Source organism: Plectropomus leopardus, chromosome 5 (assembly GCF_008729295.1).
Source record: "Plectropomus leopardus isolate mb chromosome 5, YSFRI_Pleo_2.0, whole genome shotgun sequence".
NCBI lineage: Eukaryota > Metazoa > Chordata > Actinopteri > Perciformes > Serranidae > Plectropomus > Plectropomus leopardus.
Window position 1 is genome coordinate 18,025,104 of NC_056467.1, and position 18,539 is coordinate 18,043,642.

The 18,539-nt window shown below is 39.9% G+C and overlaps 1 protein-coding gene across 2 annotated transcripts; it reads right to left on the reverse strand.

Moving 5' to 3' along the window:
* Positions 1-758: 758 nt before the first annotated feature.
* Positions 759-18,392, reverse strand: ppp2r1bb (protein phosphatase 2, regulatory subunit A, beta b). Of its 2 annotated transcripts, none has more exons than XM_042486459.1 (15): positions 18,271-18,392; positions 17,487-17,577; positions 17,171-17,271; positions 15,656-15,888; positions 15,351-15,498; positions 15,074-15,229; positions 13,808-13,922; positions 13,589-13,659; positions 11,135-11,269; positions 7,889-8,062; positions 7,654-7,714; positions 4,399-4,553; positions 4,063-4,205; positions 3,841-3,932; positions 759-2,355 (listed from the first exon to the last, which is right to left on the reverse strand). In XM_042486459.1, exons 1-15 carry the CDS (start codon positions 18,346-18,348, stop codon positions 2,339-2,341), a joined length of 1,770 nt encoding a protein of 589 aa, XP_042342393.1. In that variant the 5' UTR covers positions 18,349-18,392; the 3' UTR covers positions 759-2,338. The 2 variants fall into 2 exon arrangements, with proteins under 2 accessions (XP_042342393.1, XP_042342392.1); XM_042486458.1 differs by having other exon boundaries at positions 759-2,358; positions 18,271-18,389.
* Positions 18,393-18,539: the final 147 nt, after the last annotated feature.

An 18,539-nucleotide genomic window follows, 5' to 3' on the forward strand; every position in this document is an offset into this window, starting at 1 on the left:
TGAAATGAAACGACTGCGTCAGTCGTGCCATTACCCACCGGTGTGGTGTGGGGGCGTGTGGAGCTCGTTCATCGCTGCTTGCAGCTTTAATTTTACACGTTTTGACTGCCTCCATTATATCTTCCTGTATTTTAACTATTTCAAATGCAACATTTAGGAGCACAAACATTTTCTTCAGATAATGTAGTCTTGTTTTGTATTTGTACATAGTCATCTTGCAGCAAAGCAAAAAGTATAACTCATTGAGAATTTGGCAGTGTAACCATCTAGCAAACATTTATGTGTAATTATTTAATGTACAGTATTTCTTTAATATTTAACTTGAGGGAGGATTTCATTTATTATAAAAGGTAATCATGTTAGTGATGTTGACTAGTCACCTACACTCTACGGCTTTATATCAAGGAAATAGTAACAAATGGTTTTTGTTTTAACTTTGAAGTTAAAGTATCTTCTGTTGATTATCAAGAATCTAATGAGTCAATTCTTAAACATAAATGCTTTTTTATAGCCATTGTATATTCACTGGTAAGTTCATTATACATTCTAAAGTGGTTGTTTTGATGATCATTTCACGTACTTGTCCATCACGGAGCAAATTACCAATTACAGTGACAGGAAGCCTTGATGTACTTGAGCAGTATAAAAGCGGGCTTTCCCAGGTTCTTTATGGTACTTTACTCAGATCAAGATACAGTAGTACAGCATCCCAATTGTGAAGAGAATTCAAAATAAAAATACAAGCACAGCCTTCATAATACAGGACAATCAACAATCAAGGTTTATTCAAGAAAAAAATGAGAGGGACGGGGGAGGAGAAGGGAACAGCGGGAGTAGTTCAGGGAAAGACAAAAGTTTCTTTTATCAATACAGACGGTACATTTATTCAACCCACCCATAACCACCCCAGCTCCCACCCCATAATAAAACATTTTGCAGCCTTACATACACATGCTCCATGTCCCCCATCCCACTTTCTTTGAAAGCATGCACTTGTTCTCCATCGTTTAGAGATTTGTAAGCAATGGTGGCTCTTTACGTCTGCTGACCTGATGCTTTTAAATCTCATGTACAGCGGAGGACTTAGCATGGATTTAAGGGAACAATGGGTGGCTCTAGGACACAAGGAGTGCCATGTTTTTGTTAATCCCAAGGCCCTGATAGCTGTAGTCAATTTTGTTTTACCATCCTATTAATGTCCAAGGAATAAAGCGACCCTCACAGAAAAAGAACAACGTTGCCTCTTTACATAACAGGAGAGGTGCAAACTGTTTACCCAGGTATACTAAGATGAAAACACCGCCGCTTATCAAAGTCGTTGGCACAAAGATTGAGAGAGATGCCAAGAACATATTGCAGAGAATAGCAACTGAATACTACTTCCCACCCTAGCACATCAACAGAATCACTAAGGATTTGGAGGAGGGATAATTATGAGCAACACTTAATGACTGAGCTGGTCCCTATTACAGTGGGCCTAGGTAATTCATTCGTTTGACCAATTCAATCTGTGTTGCTGCAGAGAACAAACAGTGCACAAGGGCATGGTGGTCTGGTGGAGTCTGGAAAGGACACTATTTGAGTTTGATTAGTACATGCGATCAGTGAGAGCTCATCAGATTACATGCCGTTACAGACACACCATTGTTTCTTTGTCAGAGCTTTGTGCAGAGCAACCCTGTGAAGCATTCAAGAGACACAACAGGTTTGGTCTGGTGGATAAAAGTTGGCCTAGTAGCCCTGCAAGGACTTTTCAATGACTTCTCTGGAGGGCCACAGCAGTGTCTCAGGGAAAAGAGGGCTATCAAAGGGCTGATTTGGGAGGAAGCTCTGTAAAATAAACAGCTTGCTGCACCATCTGCTGCTCAAAGTTTGCGTCTAGCACTGGGAGAAAAGCGCAGCAGCACAGAGATAGCACAGCCCTAGGTGCTAGGAAGCGAACATAGACATGTGGTAAGCTGCAACGACAGTGGCTAAAGTACAACAGTGGCTGAGGATGTAAAAGGGAGGAATGTGAGAGGGGGTTCTGGTTAGCGATGCCAAGCTAGTACAGTAGCACATTAGTCAACATGCACCACTTAATGCAATTTCATCACACTTTGCCTTTGTTTAAAGCACCCATTTACAGCAAAGAGTAAGGTTAACGAAGAAGCCTGTGCTATACCTGGACATGGTCTACTATTGGACAGTAACAAAAGGAAAACAGAAAAAGGATAAAACAATTGTTAACAGCTTTCTCTATACATTTACCAGTTGTTCCTGAACATCAATAAATATCTTGTAAAAGTGTTTGCGTTGTTGTCTTGGGTGGTTGTCTGGTTTAGCCATGTTGGGTTGGTTATGCCGAGGCCAGAACTGCTGAAAAAGGAAAGAGTAAGATTTCTTATCATCATAAGTTTTGAACACGTCAAATTGTTAATAAATCAAGCAGGGTGTCTGCTGGTATCAGACACTTCAATTTAATGCTCTCTGAAAACCTTTAAGATTATTTTAAACCAAATTTAAGACTGAATTTAGAACATTTCATTTTTTATTCCAACATTGCAGCTATGTGGTGTATATTGTATGTGATTCCATGCAGACGTAGGTTTTAAGTAGGGATATAGTTATTGAGTGGATTAATATACATTTGGATTAATCTCCTTTTTGCCAACAGGCCCTTCCCATGGCCCCCTTCTGCTAAAGCACGACTTTTCTACGACAGAGTGGCTCTTATCAGCATCGGGAAAAGTCTTGTGGGGCTTGGAGTGAATGCAGTGGACCATGAAAGGGTCCCCACCGACAGCATACGGCAGTCGGTCGGACCGGAGGGGAGAAACAAAACTGAAAGTGCCGGATGAAAAGACGGATAAGAGTCTGTATCACGGTGAGGCTGGCCTGACCCGGAGCGGGAGCTTTTCCCCTACCAAGCTTTCTTGTGTCTCGTGTCTGATGCAGGAGAGTGAAATGGATGAGATGTGATTTTGGCAGCAAAAGGATATCTGGGACTGCACTGCGCACATCTTCACAGAGACATGATTAACACCTGACATCCCTGGTCAAGCTGTTGCACTGGACTGACTGACCTTGTGGGGGGCATTTGGACATGGGTCTCTGATGCACATTAAACAAATGCACTGCAGGAATTGAACAATGCCATCAGCAGCAACATCACCAAGCATAGTAGCTGCTGATTTTAATCAATTCAACCTTCATCTCCAAAGACGTAGCAGGATCAAGGATAAATGTAATTTTGCTTTTTAAACTTTCTTTAAAAAATGACCAATAAATCTTCTTTCTACTTTCTAGGTAGTTGCAAGTTTGAAGAAGTAATAGACAATATGAGGTCGGTTTAAGGATTTAAACAGAACTTTCACGCAGAAAAGCTTGACTCATTTCGACAAAAAAAGGATACGTGAAATAAACAAAATGTGTGTGGCAAATAAGACTTCACAAACTCAAATTCAAGGCTACCTCATGACTTAAAATGTCTAAAATTTAGAACAAAAATGAATTTAAGACATTTTAAGGACCAGCAGCACAAATCCAAGTCATTCAAAGTCTATATACAATGACAAAAAAATAGTCTGAAAATGTCTTAAAATGAGTTAACAATCCTAACACACGCACATCCCCTCTTCATTATTTTTGGCTGATTTGTGTTGCTTGCTTTGTTTGCTTACTTTTCTTGATTACACGATATTTGTATTCATTATCCTTATTGAGGTGAGATTTCTTATAAGCCCCTTGAGGTTTCTTAATCTCATCTGCACAACCTTGTCCTCCTTTGTTGTTGTATTTCTGGTGTTTTGTGCAAATAAATCTTAAAATAAATCTTCTAAAGAAGAGAGAAATGCTTACCACTGATAGCCTCCTGGGCAAAGTACTTGACATCCATGTCTGTGTCTGTGGCCAGCTTCTCCAGCACTGGCTTCACTTCTGTTTGAAGGGCACTTTTGGACAAAAAGGATTAAAGGTTATTAAACAAAGTGTCAACGCTGGTACTTAAATTTTGTACAATGGCAGATTTCTGTCACTGTGTAAAGAAAATATCTGACGCCGAAGTTAAAAAAGGCAACATACTTGCTGTCAAGGACGGGGCCAATTTTCTGAAGGGATTTGGCCACATTGAAGCGTACGTTGGCCACCTGGTCATTGGACATTTTGAGGACCACTGGTAACATCTGCTTAGTGGTGATGTCCTTGCCACATGCCTCTGACAAAGCCTGCGACAAACAATACAGGTGGTTACTCGTGATGACAGCACTGAGCTGCATTTACAGATAACAGACATAGATATTTTTTAAATGGAACTAACGTAGTTTTAGACAGACAACGATTAACAGAACAGCAAAATGAGTAACAAAGAAGGACCTGAATGTGAGAGCAAGTTAATAGGAGATAACGCCGTTGACTTACATTGATGCAGAATAGAGTAGTCATCCTGTGGAGGTAATTGGGGTCGTTGGCCATGCCCAGCACTTTGGGCACAATGGTGTTCTGAGCCCACTCAGCTCCAAATTTCTCCACCAGCTTCATTAGGTTACAGGTGGCTGCCTCACGGATGGCATACACTGGAAAATTACAGTGACAACATTTTGTGAATGGGGTGCTCCACTCTCATCGATTTCTGGGTCTCTGTTGTGGAGAGGAGATCACGCTGCTTAGGTCCTGTCAGATCGACGGCATGTCAACGTCCTCCTGGATCGTATTGTTCATCTATGCTTTCAATGCATTTTAGGATTTTTTTTTTTTGTCTATAGCTTGCAATCACACGACTCTTATGATTCGCAAAATTCAGATGGACGGCAGGAAGTGATACATCAATTTAAAGTGGGAATTGGAATTACATTTCAACATACATACGAGGTTTGAATGAACCTACTGGCAGCAGATATCATCAGAAAGATGAAGAAAAGTGATTTGAAAAGTGATTTTTAAAAAAAAATTTTTTAGAGTTCAACAGATATGTCCACTGTGAACAAGATGGTTGTTGCAATTATCTCATTCGTTGTGCGGTTGAGTCCACGACTGAGACGCCTGCTGTCTTGTTCTTAGCTGGGTGAGTAAATTTGCTTAAGTATAACTGTCTTTCACATTTCAACTCTGTACATGGATGTACCCAACACCTAGTGAGCTTTTCTGGCTAACATAACATAAGCTGACTTTAGATAGCATTTACTACCTACTAGGTCAACTGTTCCCAGAGCTCTAGGGAAACACAGTTAAAAATCTGTGTCGTGGCTAAAAACATGAGGAAGTTGTCACAGTACACTGTAACTCCACCCAACTCAAGGCAAGTTTAAAATAATGCTTTAATATTAATGTCTGAAATTAGTTGACACCTCTGGAGGTTTTTGATCCTTATCTGCCATTGCTGCCATTATTGTTTTTTTTTAAACTTCTCCCCTTTATGTCTAACTATTTTTGGGACCTAAAGTGCCCCTTGTCTATTCCCATTGTGATTGACTGGAACGGTTGTAAGAAGCCAAAACCAGATGCATTTGTGCATCTGCACAGGGCTCCAATGTATGATGCCGTATGCAAAGACGCCATTTTGCACACATAAAATCTGCTGTATATCTGTCTGCCCTGGAAGGGGAATACTTCCACTGTTGCTCGTCCTAAAGTTTCTACAATTTTGTCCTCTATTGAAGGTTTATTTTGGGACTTTTCCTTGAGACTTTTCCTACAAATGAGTATCAAAGGAAGGAGGGTTTTGTGTGCTTTACACATGATATATATATATATATATATTTGTGGTATTAGGCTATATAAATAACACTGACTTGATTTCAGGCCATGACCCCACAAAGTCTACATAAACTATCTCAGTTTAGTGGGTAATTGCACACAAGAAATCAGTGTGATTAAAACACCAGAAATCATTCCTTGTATGTCGTGTGAAATGTCAGAAAAATCTCTCCGTAGTTTCGTCAGTGAGAGAAAGACCCTGGGCTGGTTTCTGTAGTCCTGTCTGTCTTTGAAGAGCTTACGTAAGGGTGGCACAGCCCTAACCCCAGCCACAGCCGGACACACCAACACACACACCAACACACACACACGGAAACTCACACCAGCTGCATTCCAATGATGTAACCCAGTTGGCCCTTTGTCCTCAATAGAGAGCGTGTGTGTCTCTTTCTAACTGGAAAACTTGATGCGAACATATACTCAAAGTGAAAAATCTATGCAAAAGACAAGGTTCTAGGTTATAAAATGGAGCGGGGTATGTTGTGTAGTCCTTCGGACACACAGCTCTTCCAGGAATTGAATACGGGTGATCGTCTCTCAGAACAGTTCAAACTGCTTGGTAGAGAGAACAGCCAAGGGCAACCCAGCTTAGATACAAACTCACCCACAGGGTGACCCGACAGTGGTTTCTAACTCCATTAAGTACAGTATAAATTCATATGATGAGTTACAAGCTGTGGCCAGCACAAACAAGATTAAACTAAGTGGGTTAAGTTATGCCTACAGAAAGTACAACAGAACACACAAGAGTAACTAACTGCCCCATGCGGAAACAAAGCCAGACTACAGTGACACAAATTCTGATGACAATTTGTCAAAACACTGTACTCAAGGATAGAGTTATCTTTCACATTGCTCTTTCCATACTCGTACACATTACATGGGATTAGGAAGAAGAGCGCCTCTTATTCACAGCCTTATATAAGCATGTAGATGACAGCAGAGAGCTGCAGATTGCCACATCTCACACCTCCCATAGCCCCTGATTTTCTCACCCTCACTAATAATACAATATCAACTGAGCCCGGCCTGTTCGCTGACTGCTCGGCTCAGGTGTTTTTGGAGATGTAGAAAACTAAATGCAGTATGCAGTGTGTCTACAGGTGTCATACATTTTAATTTAATGCTTGTTATTGACCTTTTCAAGAAAATTTTTAACCAAACTTAAGACAGATTATTGGGCAAATCTTTTTTTTATTCAAGTATTGTATTGGTAAGTATATGTCGTTGCATTCATAGGCAGATTTTACGTAGGAATATAGTTATTAGACGGAGTTGAGTTGTATGTATTAAGTATTAGTTTCGGTGGTAACTTTAAAGACGCAGAAGAGCTTGACTCAGAAAAAAAGAAGTTAAAATACTGAGAAATTAAATTAAGTAAAATGTTTGTAGAAACTGAGACCTCAAAATTCAAATTTAATGACTTATAAGGCCAAATTACTAAGAACATTTAATTTAAAATATTCTAATTTTATGGACCTGCAGAAATCCTGAGTAAATACTGTCAAATAAAGTGTCCAAGTCCATATTTGTCATAAAAAAACATTAAAGATGTAGCAGGGGTTATATGGGAGAGCATTTAAAAAGAGCTAGCGCATTACATAAAGGCCAAATCAAATAACATTATCACAACTGGAAAATGAGGAAACAAAGGCCCTTCCCCAAGAAGTTCATTTGGGATTTTTTGATTTTTCAGAAGGTTATTGTAGGAATTAACTAGAAAACAAGGCAAATATTCAGACTTAATGTGAAGTCACTGAAAAAAAGAATATTGCTTGCAGTGGCTTTCATCAGCATCTCTGTTATGTATGTACTATGCCACATAGTAAACAGATTTTAGTAAAGTATAGTTTTTATTTATACGGTCAATTTAATATCTAACATAATTCCTTTGAAAAAGTAAAACTGTAAGTGCCTTACCGTGATCAATAAGCCAGGCCATACAAAGGGTGTTGAGTTTCTCATCAAAGAATTCCACTCCCTGAGAGAAGACAAGAGTGTGAACACTTTCCTGGATGTTTACAGTCAAATCAGGCCTGATGAAGTCTGTCACACATTGCTAATATTTCTAGTTCAACACATGGTCCTAATGAAAATGACCTTTAAAACACATTCTGAATGGGTTTCTGCAGTGTTCCTAGACTCCATTACTCACCAGCTGTCCTGCCAACAAGGGCATGTACTCTATGATGGCGAGGCGGACCCTCCACTTTGCATCCTCTGCCAGCTCCACAATGGCCGGCAGCAGTGACTGAGAGAGCTGACGGATGCCAATCACCTCATTCACACAGTCGAGGTTGGAGATGATGTTGAGACGCACCTCAGGGCACTGTGACAGAAACATAATTAGGATGAGCAACTAAAGCTTATGGCAGCATGCCTTCATCACAACAAAGTAATGATGAAAAGTCAAGTCTGATTTCCGAGGACCATTGGAATTGCCACAGAAAATTGGTCTAAATTAAGTGTTATTAGGATATCTATGTACCTTATGGAACTCCTATATTGCAGACATAATAGCAAATTGAACCAGCATAAAGTCAAATTGTTTTTGTTTTTATTTCAGTTACAGTCCAAGGCGTGAACTTTTTTTGCCCACCTGCCACTGTGGCTAGAGGATTCCAAAATCTACCAGCCACTCAATATTTTACCAGCATTTGGCTGGCGGCTGGTGCTAATTTCCAACTCTGCTTACAACTCTTCTTTCCACTGACAAAGTTAAAACACTGAAATGCAGTCTGGTCTGACAACTAACGCAAAGCGTCTGTATTTGATGATGTCCTGGGGATGACTGTCAATCAATTAGTGATGGCAAGATGAAGTGTCATGAAGCACTGAAGCTTTCCATCCAATTGGTTCACTCGTGGGCCGAAGCGTCACGGTGCTTCATTTGCTCTACTGTGCCATCAAGTGGACAATAAATGTAAAACAGGCTGAGTGAGTATAATGACACCATGGCTTTGGTGTGTGAAGCCATGAATTGAATTGTGCTTAATTGATAATGCCAATAAACCAATAATATACTTATTAATAAGCTCGAATAGATTGCAAACAAATGCACAATAAAGTCCAAAGTCAACAAAATGTGAGGGGACAGTGGAGGTCCGTTGCGTTTCGTTGCCCCTAATATTTCGAATCGCACGCCAAACCCGCGAACCATTTCCTGAATCAGTCACGTGGTACGGCCGGCTCCCGAGGCTTAGAAGGTCACCACATATGTCATCGATACAAGCCTCGATACGCGCTTCACAGAAATGTTCATGAATTACTCGACATGCTTCGAAGCCTCGACATGGAAGGACACATCACTACAATCAATTATCTCTCTCCAGAGTTACATACATCACTTTCAAGAGTTTGATTTATTGTTCAATTTTAAGCTCAGATTTGTTTTTGTAATAATGAAAAAAAAACTTTCTTTTAAGTTGTGGACCTCCATTCTGCGCAGATATTGTTTTAGAGTCGGTATCATAAATAACCCAAATGATACCCGACCCTAGTGTGGTCTGCTGAAAAGCTGTGTTGACTAAACTCTTGTATAAAAGTGATTTGCTGTTTTCAATGATACTGTAACAGTGTCTAACTCTACTGTGTCAACATTTTTCTACCTCTGAACAAATAAGACAATATTCTTATCTCATAAACCTACATAAAACAAGCAACTAAATCGAAATTGAAATTTTTAGCTTTATACTGAAAAATCAATCTTACTCTTTCCAACGTGCAAATTTCTTGGCTCTCGCCACGCCACTTTAGTTACTATAAACAAAACAGCCTTCAAAGTAATTTTATGTAGAATAATGCAACAAAGGTTTATATTCAAGAGCCTTAAATGGAGATCTGCTTTAGTTCAAATTTGGACAGGATGTTTGGAACAGCTTGTAGGAGCCATTAGTTATGTCTGTATACTTTTCAGTTTATATTTTCTGTGTAAAGATTCATCACGGGTGACAGTGCAGGTTATCATGGCCAGTAAAGCATATAAGGGGCACAGGTGTTACAGGCGGCGTAATCATGCATGGGTGACGGGGAGAACAGGCCGTTTTTACCGTTCGTTCGCCCGTTTTGCTCACATCATCATAAAGATAGTCATCGCATCACCACCGCAAGTTTTGATCGCAATGAAAGCTGCTCTTTTGTACATGTGCATCATCGATTAAGCGGGAACCTCACCCAACTTTTAATTCTGCCTGGTGAACAGGTCTCCACCCGCAGCTAGCTGAGCGGTTAAAAGTAGGTCAAGATAGTCGCTACACAGCTAAACAAAACTTTTATTCAATTTTATACTAAAAAACAGAAGCCCTAAACTGCACAATGATTTGACACTCTCAGTCAGGCTTGAGAGTCAAGTACCAAAATAAGGCGCAGTGACAGCTTGAAATAATTCAGCTTTTAAATAAATGGCATGTTTGCAAAATGCTCTCCATCTTGCTCCTTTTAAACTGTTCTCAGATGAACGCACCTTGAATTATCGAAATTTTCAAGTCAAAGCTGTCAGCTTGGATGGAAATCTATTTAGACACTCTTGGTCTTGCGTATATGCTGCGAGGAAACGAGGCCATCTTTAAATAGGACTAAGGGAAAGCAATGAAAGAACTGACAGCCTTGGGCCTTCCAAAACATTCATGTACATCTGTGTCTAAGCAGCCAGACTCATGTCTAATCTCAACATGCATATTATTGTTATGGAAATGTATTCACGGGACAAGATGTGACTGGGCTATTGTTGTTCTAGATGAACCTGTTATGTTGGCAGGTAATTGTTCTTGTACATTCTTCCTCTAAAACCCAGCCCACTGTAACTTTGTGCAGACTCATAAAACACCTCACTCTACATTTCTATTACTGTAAAAGCTCCTGGAACAAATCATTTCAAAAGGTATGGCAGTCACAAAAATAGCTGAAATGAAAAGCAGACAGAATGGTTTTGTAATGAAACTGGAAACATCTTTTTATCAGTCTATGTGCTCAACGACAAGGTGAAACCATAGACTTGCTTAACCTACTTTAACCAGTAAATACCTGCATTTACTCCTTTGTAATCTAGTAAGTGATCTAGTTGTACCGTCCAGCTTTTCACTCCGCTTCCCTCTAGACACGGCAATTCTGTCTCCTAAATTGTGAGGTCTTAGTCTGGCTGCCAACTGCATGAATCATCCTCCTACCTACCCAGGTGGCAGCCAGGTATATCTGGTGGCTGCAGCTAAGTGGCTTTACCAAGTCTCAGACGTGCTGATCACTTAAGACCAAAGAAGTTGGTCAAACTCAAATGCTTTACTAGAAGCTTTTGTTGTGAATGTTACCAAACAAAGCACACTGCCTTGAGGATTTTCTAAAATCAGCTGTGTAAAATATAAAAGAGCAATTGAGGCCCACAATTACAAGTCTGCATTTCCTTTACCTCGTCCTTGAGCTGAGCCAGGAAGAGAGGCAGTAAGTGCTCTATTGTGTTGTCCTTGCCCAGGATGGTCGAAAGGCCCATAATGACTGAGGCCAGGGCTGACTTCACATGCTGGTTGGTGTCTGAAACAAGTTCCTGGACAGGGATGGGACACACAGGAGACAGAGAGATCAGCATAAACAAATAGTTAGGACAGAAAGGACGTAAATAAACATCGAGACTACTGCTATGGGTCGCATTCACAACACAATACAGCGAGGGAGGCTATAATCGACTTAGAGCGGACGTAATACTGGAGCAGAATACAAACAGTCATTGCAGTTAACTACTGTGAGTGGAATATCCTCAAATATGATGTAGACAGAAACAGAAATGGCATAATATAATTAGGAGACACAGAAATGACCTATCACACTGTCATATTCACTGATTAAATGGACTGTATTTATACAGAGTATTATACCAATCAATGACCTACAATTGGCAGACAACTGCTCTAACTCCTGAGCCAAAGCTGCCCCCGTGATTATACCAAACATAACTGATTAAACCAATATTACACAGAAAATTATAGTAGAAACAAGGAACAAAGAATTAGGGGATTTTTTTTCAGTTTTGTTCCACAGTTTATTTATGTTGCCAAGAGAAGCAGAGTGACCCTTTGTGAGATCTAAACAACAACAGTCTCAAGATTCAGGATTTTTACTGCAAGTCTATCTTTACCACCATTAGTGAATTGAAAAAAACATCTGATAATGATATAAGATTTTTTTTAATCAAAAGCACTAGGACTGAACTTACTGTTGAAAATGAAACAACAGTGCCACCTGCAGTTCAAAAACAAACACTGACACACGGACGGGCAACGTCTAACTGGACGTCTTTTGCAAGGCCCCCACACAAAATGCCCCCTTAACAGCCATTTGAGGTTAGAGTTTCATTAACGGGCATCTCTGGATAACTAAATGCCTGCTGTCTCCACATGTTGTGGTATGTGGTATCTTTTTAGTGTGCGCATGTAAATGCTGTCAACTTGAATTAGTTTTATGATTTCGTCTGTTCAAGACAATCCAAGCAAACACATAAATCCTAAATATATAGCAGTAAAAATATGTCTATAACTGAAAATTCACCAAAATGAAAATACTCGTTAAAAACTTAGTGCTTATTTCAGAGTTTTGGTCAGTTTAAATATTTTATTTATTAACTGCAGGTATCTTGGGAAATGAAGTCTAGTAAAAGCGGAATCTATTGCACTTCTGGATCCTCAGTTGCTCTTTCTGAGGTTTCTACCATGTCTTCCTTGTTAAATGTTTTTTGGGGGCGTTTTTCCTTGTCCACTGTGAGGCTCCAAGGACAGAGAGGTGTCGTATGCTGTAAAGCCCTCTGAGGCAAACTGGGTTTGTAAATAAAATTGATGTGACTGGGGCACACAACACACAGCTTGTAAACAAAACTCTTTTTACCACTGCTGGAAAAGAAATCTAAAAATGTAAATAAATCATTACTGTGTTTTATAAATGTGCATTAAGTTTTACAGAGCAGCTTTCTGGCTAAACCTACTGTAGTTATAGTCGCCAGCACATATTTTTCTTACAAAAACTGACAATTGTGTGCAAGACATTTCTCTCAGTTTTATATTTGTATGAGCAGTTAGCATAACCAGGGTTCCCGTAAATTTTCATGGCCAAAATTTCAAAACTTTTCAATGACTTTAAAGGACCCATGATAGTTTTTGTTTTCTTGCCCAACTTGCCTGGCATTTTTCAAACGCATCGGATTCAAACATAATTTCAGCTAGAAAACTATATAATTCTCGTGATTATACATTTCAAATAATGTTTCAAAGTTATTACTTTTTGGGCACGTTTTTGGGTCATTTCCTTGTTTGTGCTGGGTTTTTTTACTTTCCTTTTTTTGCTTAAGTTTTGGTGATTTTCTTTCTTTGCTCGCAGCCCTTTTCCTATTTTTGAAAGAAATCAATCCAGTTTACTCTGTTTTCTAAGGGTCAAAAATTCAATGACTTTTTACTTATTTCATTTCCACGCCTGGAAAACATGATTGTGAAATTCCATGACTTTTCCAGGTTTTTCATGACCATGGGAACCCTGTATAATGCTGTCAAACCAACATCTGCTGCTGGCCGTTGCCCTTATACACTTGAGATATCAGAAATTGAGTTGGTAACTCAAATATTATCAGCGTCAAAAGGATTAACAACATTATGAAAAAAAGACCCAAGTTGTTAAAACAAACCAGTCTTCATTAAGACAGACATCACAACACCACAAGACTGCATAAATACTTTGGGGAGTACTATAAAAAGATAAGCCTCTAGTCTTTTTCCATACTCAATAACACATGGCAACTCGACATGTTTTTTTTTTTTTTGTCTGAGAAGTGAAACACCCAAGAAATGTCACGATGTGGCAGACAGGAAAGTTTATTTTTTACCTTGACACAGGGCAGAATGTGAGTCATGATGATTTGCTCGCGATTGTCCTCTGGGAGGTTCTCGCAGAATTCTAAGAAAAAGAGGAAAAGCACACGGTCAATAAATGATATAGAAAAGACAGGACAAGAAGCTCAAACAAGTTGTTTAAATCAACCCAATCGCAATTCACATGCAATTGCATGCATTTCACCTTCCAAAGTGTATACTTATATACTGACCTTTGACTTTGTTGGCTGCAGCAGCACGGACCTCGGCTTCACAGTCCTTCAGAAGATTCTGGAAGGCTGGGACCAGATCGTTCTTGGTGATCTCTGGCCCCACTGCTTTCTGGAGCTACATTTAGCGAGAAATCAACGTGTCTCAATGTCCAATTGAACATATAAATTTAAAAAGAAACACTGATGAATCAAGAATAAAATGAGTGTAATAAACCGGACTGCCTGTAGAATACAGCTGACTATGTGACAACCGAGCAGCGTTACATTATCCCAGATCAAACAACTGCTCGCCTGACAGCGCAGCGCTGTTAGAGACAGATAAATAGAGTGGAGCTTCTCTTCAAAGCACCAAAGTATCTGAATGAACCAACAGACAAATATTCAGAGGCGGAAAGTAACTTATATTAGGTTTAACCAAGTCTTGATCTTTCTCAGCCGAAGCACATTCTTTGCAAATCTGTTTCATGCCTTCTCGATAGATACACAGAGAAACAATCGTAGCAAACCACTGAGTCCTGGCTGTCTTTCCCCTCCCCCTTTATTTCACAGGTGGGAGGTCATGGATGAACATGTAAAAACCAAAGAGTTTGTACGCCAAAAAAATTCAACATCGATAATATTTTACCTGACAAAAGACATTGTTCCCATCAAAACAGTGGAGAACAAAATTGTGCACACAGATTAAAATCTGTTCAAAAAGGTACTTTTGCCTAAGTGTAAAAAAATCGTGATACGATATTTTTGTGGAGCAATACACACAACATTACACGCAGTCACACAGCAGAGCTCCACTCTGATGTTTGGATGCGTCTCGTGTATGAGCATAAAACTACAACAGATACAATGGGCACTGTAGCACGATTCAACGATCTCTCCGTGATGGCGGATCGCGGACACATTCTAATTCTTCACGATCTAATATCGTCATATCGCACACCCCTACAGTCATGTATTTTATATGATGCACTGTGCACAAATGTGTATACATTTGATCTGTATTTTTTCTTTATCCTCAGCAGTAAAATGTGCCCAAACTTTCAAACCTTATTTCCTCTGTGACTTGGAGCATGTAGCGCACTGGAAAAATATTAATCATGGCCTTCAGCCTTAGTTTGCAATGAGCACATGTCAATATAGTTTGAGCTAAATGATTCTAAGGTACTGAACAACGTGAAGCCAACTCAGCACAACAATTGATTCTAAATTGACATTTTTAAGCTACGTCTAACCAACGATGCCAGCAGAGAAAAGGAGTCGGTCTCTTACCTCAGAGAACTTGTCAGCCACCATATAGCGGACCCTCCAGGATTTGTCCTCTGCAGCCTGACGCAGGGTTGGCATCACCAAGGTCTCAAGGTCCTCCTGAGGCAGCAGAGTGGCAATGCTGACACAAGCCTCTACGGCAAGCAGCCGCACTGAGTCCTGATGGAGAAAAATAAAGGGATCAGTTTGACCATCCTTAGGTTTAACAGCCAGAAGAGACTGAAGAACAGAGATTGCAACAGCAGTTCAGGTTGAGAGGAAGTAAGAAGAGGGCTCATACCTGCTCATCAGAGGCCAGGGCAGAGAAGAGGGAAATAATGTCAATTTTTATATAATCCAGCTCCAAGACTTTGGCAAATTCCCCCAGTTTCGATGCGGCAGCACGACGCACCATAGGAGTATCATCTGAGCACAAGGTGCGGAAATGCCTAAAGATAAACCACAAACAGACCTTTTGATTAGAGAAATCTGACTAACCAAACCTGGTTAGGAGACTTAAACAGTTGCCTCTTGCATATGTTAAATTGAATGGTGATTTTTGAGTTTGATTTAGAGCTTTGTGTCTTTTGTTAGGTAGCCACTTACTGACGAATCTCAGCCTTGACAGTGCTGGAGACACGGGGATAACAGACGCTGAAGAGGCCGCAAGCAGATGTGCGAGAGGTGAACCAGTCACCGCTGGCCAGCCGCTTGACCAAAGGCTCAAAGTGGACCTCCAGGTCAACTGGAGAGTGCTCCTGAGAGATCTTCCGCAGTGACTCCACAGCTTTATCTCTGACTACCGTCTCCTCCACTGTAGCAAGGCTCTCCAGAGGAGGCTGTGCATCAAGAAGGAATAAGGTTAAATTAGTTAGTTGTGTTCTTGAACAATTAACAAATACAAGACTTTATGAGGATGTGCATGTACAAAGGGTGTGACAATACTTGTATCTGTATTGAACCATTTGGTCCAAGGCTCTTACAAACCACACAATATGATAAACTATCCTAGTACATTTGAAAAGAAAAATATAGATCAAAAACTGTTTGATATGATGTTCTTGGTGCCACTGCGCTCAACTACATATTTTCTGCCCCTCCCACCTCCAAACCAAAACATTAAAAAAAAGGAAAAAAAAACTACTTTGTGATGTTCGCTTAAATTAATCAAAGTAACATAAAATTAAAAGTAAAAATGTATAAATCATGGTTATTTCTCTGGCATTTCCACTTTCTTGCTGTATCAAAATCTTACCAAACCATGACACCACTGTACCATATCTAACCGAGGAGTAAATTTTGTGAACAATTAACACCCATAGCACGTAGTAGTTTATACTTCAAACGTATGTTAAGGTAGAGGACAATATGCCAATATTTAACACTCTCCACAGAAAACAATATTTTGGGTTTAGGTAATCTAAAAAATAGGCCCGAGGAAAACCTTGATAGTGTCTAATATATGTCTTGAAATATTAATTTAACTAAGACAGAAAGATAAGTGAGTGCTGAAAAATCCATAATTTAGAAATAATGCAGCCTTTTAGTTATCTTTTAATCAACAAACCTGCTGAAGATAGAAACACAAGTATGAATCCATCACAAAACAAGTGATGTCTCTGTGGCCACTGCCTGCGTGACTGCGCCACATTATGCCTCTGTGCTGCTACTGAATGTATCTGTATCAGTATCCTGAGCTGTATTCTCTCATTATGTAACAAAATCATTATTTACAATAAACATGAAAATATATCGTGTTGTCAACACAGATTTTAAAATGACCTCCAAGGTTCCCACACATGTACATGGACAGCATTTCAAAACTTTTCTCGCTCCACTTCCCTGGCCTTTTCCAAACATATCAGATTCACACTCTATTCATATAGAATTTCAGTGAGCTGGAATACACTGAAGTGTGTGACGCAACACACTATCCAATAAAGATCAATAATTTTACAACACTCTTTTGCTAATTCCAGGACTTTTCCAGGCTTGAAAAATGTGTTTGTGAATTTTCATGACTTGGACCCTGGACTTGTACAGTCTCCTATCTCGCTTTAAAAAGCAGGAGAAGATTTATAACCTAATATAAGCAAATGAATAAACTCTCCAGTGACTTACCAAGAGACAGTGGACGTATTCTGGCCCTCCCACCAACATAGTGAAATTGCCAAGCTGCTCAGCCAGGGCCAAGAGCACCTCATCTTCATCATAGATGGTATCTAAGAGATAAAGAAAAGACTCGTGAAAAAACTTGTGAGTATATATATATTGAGGTTTGGAAATATGACAGAGTTTTCCCAACAGCTTAGAGTGGTTTGACAAGAAACACATTCAGATTTTCGTCATGTGACAACCTTTTAAAAAACAACAGAGGTCGTGACTGCCATGTCAAACATCAGGTGATGTTGACGGCGTAAACCATTCACTTTATTACCTGTGAGGAAAGGAAGGAGTTCAGTGCGAGTCCTCTCAACACCGAGGGCCAGAGCAATAGTGGACAGCTTCTTGATACTGTTCAGTCGTAACTGTACACAAAATAAAGATTCGTTTCTTAGTGAAGTATTCACAATAAAGTGTCAAATCAGTGTCAATGACTTACCCTCACTGTACCAAGCTAACGTCAGGATTTGCTTATTTTAGTTAAAATCTTGTGTATGTGTATGTCGTGTATGACTAAGAGCATTCGCATTAAGTAGCTAGCTAATTACGGTTACCTGCTTTTAAAGTACAATTAACGCTAACTAAAATAGCCGAATCGACATGATAGCCTAACATTTGTTGACGAGTAATTAACAGGCTAACAACAGTGAGCTCTACCCACTGCGGCCTTTCACGCCCTCCTGTTGTGATTGCTAACTTGAGTCAATGAAAGTCAGCTAGCCTAAAATGCGTTAACGCTAGCGGCTAAACCAATGACCTGGTTAGCTTGTCTTACCAAACTTACTTTATAATCTCTACATTTCAGTTGAGAAATTCACCGATCGACCAAAAATAACATTGTCCGTTACTTTAGGATATTAATTAACATCGTAAATCTTGACAACAAACCAGGTAGACTAGCAATGCAGGGTGCGCCCGGTAGAAAATTCCCGATAGGCCTTGGCAGTGAGCGCTAGCATTTATGTGCTAGTTAGCTAGCTGGTAGTCAAATACTGAAACGCGGCATAATTTTACTCTACACTATAAATGACGATTAAAGTTGAAGCTAATGTTGTTACCTGGACATCCTCATTTCGCAGTTCATCGATGAGAACTGCGATAGGGTAGAGAGAGTCGTCTCCATCAGCTCCTGCCATTTTGGATACTGTTGCAGTTACCGAATGGCGCTGCTGTGCTGCACTACGGGGTTTCTGCCAGAGACGAGCGGCTGCAGGGCCCTCCCCCTCCGCCACTGCGCCGATGCCGCTGCCGCCTGCATGGAAACAGAAAAACCGCCAAGGAGCAACTTTGATACAAACATCACCATCATCATCATCATAATAATTAA